Consider the following 4,177-nt stretch of genomic DNA (forward strand, 5'->3'; position numbering starts at 1 on the left):
ACTCCTTAGTTCACGCCACACTCCCCACCAACCACTCCAACCCACTGGGTACCTTCCCCTGTAAGCAGAAAAGATGCAACACCTGTCCACACACCACCTCCTTCACCTCCATTCAGGGCCCTAAACAGCCCTTTCAAGTGAGACAGAGCTACACATGCATCTCCTCCAACCTAGTCTATTGCATCTGGTGCTCCAGATGTGGTCTTCTCTACACCAGTGAGACCAAACGTAGACTAGGTGACCGTTTCACCGAGCATCTCCACCTGGCCTATAACGGCCAACCTAACCTCCCGGTCACTGCTCATATGAACTCCCCACACACTCCCCCTCCGTCATGTCCATCTTCAGTCTCCTCCAGTGTCACAGTGATCCAGAATGCAGATTTGAAGAGCAAGACTGTATCAACATTGAGTTCTCCAATTTCAAAAATTCTTCCCACCCAGCCCCACACCCCCTTCTGGCCCCAACTCCTCCCTTCCATTCCATCTACTAACCTTCCCTTTCAGCCACTATACAGATTCACCTGTCCCATCGATAAGCCAGGTTGTACCTACCACCAGTGTGCGCCTATCATCACCATTCCACCTCCACCCCTCTCACCCCTCTTTACCTGCAGCTCCCACTACCCCTACATCCAGTCCTGAAGAAGGGTAATACCCAAAATGTTGACTGCTCCTTCCCTCTGGATGCTGCCTGGCCTGCTGTGTTCTTCCAGCCTCCTGTTTGTCTCCCTCACATGAGTATCTGCCGCGCACGTGGTGGGTGGTGTTCCCACATGTGATGGTAGTGTCCATGTCTAAGATCTGACATGTCTTGCAGAGGTTACCATGACAGGGTTGTATAGGGTTGTGGTCGATCTTGTCCTAAGGGCTGGGTAGTTTACTGCAAACAAATGGTCTGTTTAAAGTTTGGCGGTTGTTTGAAGTTTGTGATGCTGGAGGAGACCGTGTAATTGGATGTTGCTCCGCCAGGGGGCTCTGAACGGCCAGCCTTCAATCCCAGTCTGCAGTCCTGCCTGTTGGAAAATAAATCGCCTGGCACAGAGTGGAAAAATGTATATTTTCTTGAAAGTTCACGACAATGAAAACAAAATCTATTCACATACATGATTATGACTCTTCTTTGTTGGAAAGAGTCAAAGAATCCTAACCGACTTGCAGTATGGCTCAAAAATCAAATATTTTGAAATCTAAGAACTTGGTTGCATTGAGGTTGACAAACACAGAATCCTCATCAGTGAAGATGCTGAGAATGATTTCCTTATCCTCCTGAAATTTCAGCTCGCAGAATGGGTACAGCACAGCAGCGGAAAGGGTTTGGAGGCGGGGTGGGGGGGGGGGGGGGGGGGGTCAGTCATCAGTTGTTTTATTTTAGTCTTTAATATTAAAAAGAGAATTGTCACAATCAGGTTATTTTGGCGCATTCTCAATGAAAAAGTGTGTCATGAATTTATATGACACACACACACTTTAACGCACAGTTAGACACACATCGGAAACCGCGACTGAATGTAAATGAACGGAAATGTACAAGAAGTAGCGCCACGTCGGACAAATCCTTAAATATTCCGCAGTTACTTTCTTAAACTCGACAACGAATTCCAAAGGAAATCGCTCAGTTTCTCAAAATCCTACAGTTAACCCCACAGCCGTTTTCATTATGTTGGCGAGCCAGTTGCTTAACGTGAGAAATACCAAACAGGTATGAGAAAAAAAATTGAATAGTCCGAGAGTTTTTTAAACAGCACGGAAAGAAGTCATTCGCCCCACCACACTCCCCCGAACCCCCCCTTCCCCCCACCCACCCAACATGCCTGCACCGGGCATCAGACATCCAGCTCCTCTAATCCCACTCATTGCCATTCAGACCAGCGCCCGCAGAAGCTAAAATCGCCTCCATTCCAACGAAACTCGGAAGCAGCGGATGGTCAATGCCCAGCGGGTAGTGACTGCTGTAAAAGTTCAAGCGAAGGAATCTCCCCTCTCCACCCCGTGTGTTTAAATCGCAGAATCAATCAGATCCCCCTGCTCCCGGGAGGCTGGGTTCCTTAATGCCCACTGCCAGATAAAAACTCATTAAATCATTCCAAACAAAAGGGGAGAAACGATCCATGTTCAATGCTGCAAAGGCAGATGATCCCTGCTTCAGGGGCAGGGTGGGGGGTGGGGTGGGTAGGGAATCAGTTGAGCCCGTGCTTTGTGAATCTGCTGTGAAGTTCTCTCCCTTTCTGGCTGCCTCAGGTACACGGTTATTCCCTGAACCCAACGCCTGAGCAGGAGCAGAGGCCACACACACACACACATGCACACACACACTCACACACATACACATACACACACACATACACATATACACACACACACTCACACACATACACATACACACACACACACACACACACACACACACATACACAGCACAAGATTACATGGAGTTTTCCTAGACGCTGCACTTGGACACAGTGCCCTCACGCCGCCTGTTACACTGGGAGGATGACTGACAGCGCTCTCCCTCCATGACGTTCAGAGGGATTCCCACAGGGAGCTCGGCTTTGAAGGGGCCGGAGTAGGGTCGGATGGCACAAGCGTGGCTGAGGCCGGGCGAAGATATCTTCCAGAAGATCTTCCTCATGGACTGGCGGAAATCTCTCCTCAGTAAGCAGTACAGCACCGGATTCAGGCAACTGTTGGTGTGCGCCAAGCAGACAGTGACTGGGAACACATAAGCGTGTAAAGTATAGTAGGTTTTGTCCCAAGGCACCGCATTGAGTTTAACCAGGACGCCCCAGAGGGTGATAACGTGATTGGGAAGCCAACACAGAAAGAAAGCTAGCATGAGCACGGTGATGGACCTGGTGACTCGGGACTTTCTCCTGGGATTGTTGCTGCTGATGTGGTGCTGAGCCAGGATTCGGAGCAGGAGAAAATAACAGACCGACAGGGTGATCATGGGCAGGACAAACGCCAGCGTGATCTTCTGGATATGGTACAGCGCAAGCCAGTACTGGCCGTCGTCAGGAAAATTGAGCAGGCACAGTTTCTCGCCGTCCAAGGGCATGGTTCTGGCAAACACAGCGGTGGGCAGAGTGGCCACACTGGCCGCCAGCCAAAGCAGCAAGCTGACCCATCTGACCGAGCACTGCAGGCGGCTCCTCCGGGACCTGAGAGCCGAGGCCACCGACCAATAGCGGGCCATGGCCATGGCGGTGAGGAAGAAGACACTGGCATACATGTTCATCACGGTGATCGACAGGATGATCTTACACATGGCGTCCCCGAAGGGCCAGCTAAAGTCCAGAGCCGTGTCCACCGCCCAGAACGGCAAGGTCAGTACAAACTGGAAGTCGGTCACCGCCAAGTTGAGGATGAAGAAGTTGATGGTGGAATTCTTGCGCCCTTGCTTCACTCTCATCAGGAAGAAGACCAGCAAGTTGCCCACCAAGCCAATGGCACACACGATGGAGTAGGTGATGGAAATGCTGATTCTCAAAGCCGGGGAGCCGTTCCCAGAGATATCAATGTCAAACAGATTGGAATTCCGTGGCCCCAGCATCATGCTGGAGTTGGAAATCCTTGCAACAGTAGCATTGGCCCCGGCTTCATCCATCACCTACTACTCTGGCCGTTGCAGTGGCTCCCTGCAGATATCATGCAGCCGCTGGGAAAGTTCCCCAACTAAAGCCACACCCAGCCCCTGTAATCCCGCAGCTATCAGCCTCTGGTGTGAGTTGGGTTGACTCAGATTGAACATCCCTCTGGATTGAGGACGATGCCCCAAGGTAGTGCGCCCCAATACAGAAGCAGCTGGCCCCGGGCTGCCTCCTGCTTTCTCTGCTTCGAAGACAAGAAGCAGCCGCCGTTTGAATGAACCAACCTGCCTGGCCCGCCCCCTACAGCTTCCCATTGGCCTCCCCACCCCTCCACCGGACGCCCCTCCTGCTCCAATGGTTGCTGAATATATCAATCAAAAGGCCGGGCAATGGAAGGCGGGCCGCTTGGCCCCGCCCCGTGTGCGCCTGCGTACTGCCGCTGTCCAAGGTGCTGAAGCAGAAGGTGCCTTTGATCGGGAAAATGTGAAAGGACAAATTCAGCAGAGCGCGTCTTGCCTCGGTTGGATGTAGCCTATGTATTTATTCTCACTGAAACGTACAGTGGGCTGGCCTGTTGGCAGCTCATGC

The 4,177-nt window shown here is 51.7% G+C and overlaps 1 protein-coding gene across 1 annotated transcript; it reads right to left on the reverse strand.

Annotated features, from left to right (window-relative positions):
• Nucleotides 1-2,439: 2,439 nt before the first annotated feature.
• LOC109914165 (relaxin-3 receptor 1-like) lies at nt 2,440-3,606 on the reverse strand. The gene has a single exon (XM_020513738.1). It carries the CDS (start codon nt 3,604-3,606, stop codon nt 2,440-2,442), a length of 1,167 nt encoding a protein of 388 aa, XP_020369327.1.
• Nucleotides 3,607-4,177: the final 571 nt, after the last annotated feature.

The sequence above is a fragment of the Rhincodon typus genome, chromosome 33, assembly GCF_021869965.1.
Source record: "Rhincodon typus isolate 14 chromosome 33, sRhiTyp1.1, whole genome shotgun sequence".
Taxonomy (NCBI): Eukaryota; Metazoa; Chordata; class Chondrichthyes; order Orectolobiformes; family Rhincodontidae; genus Rhincodon; species Rhincodon typus.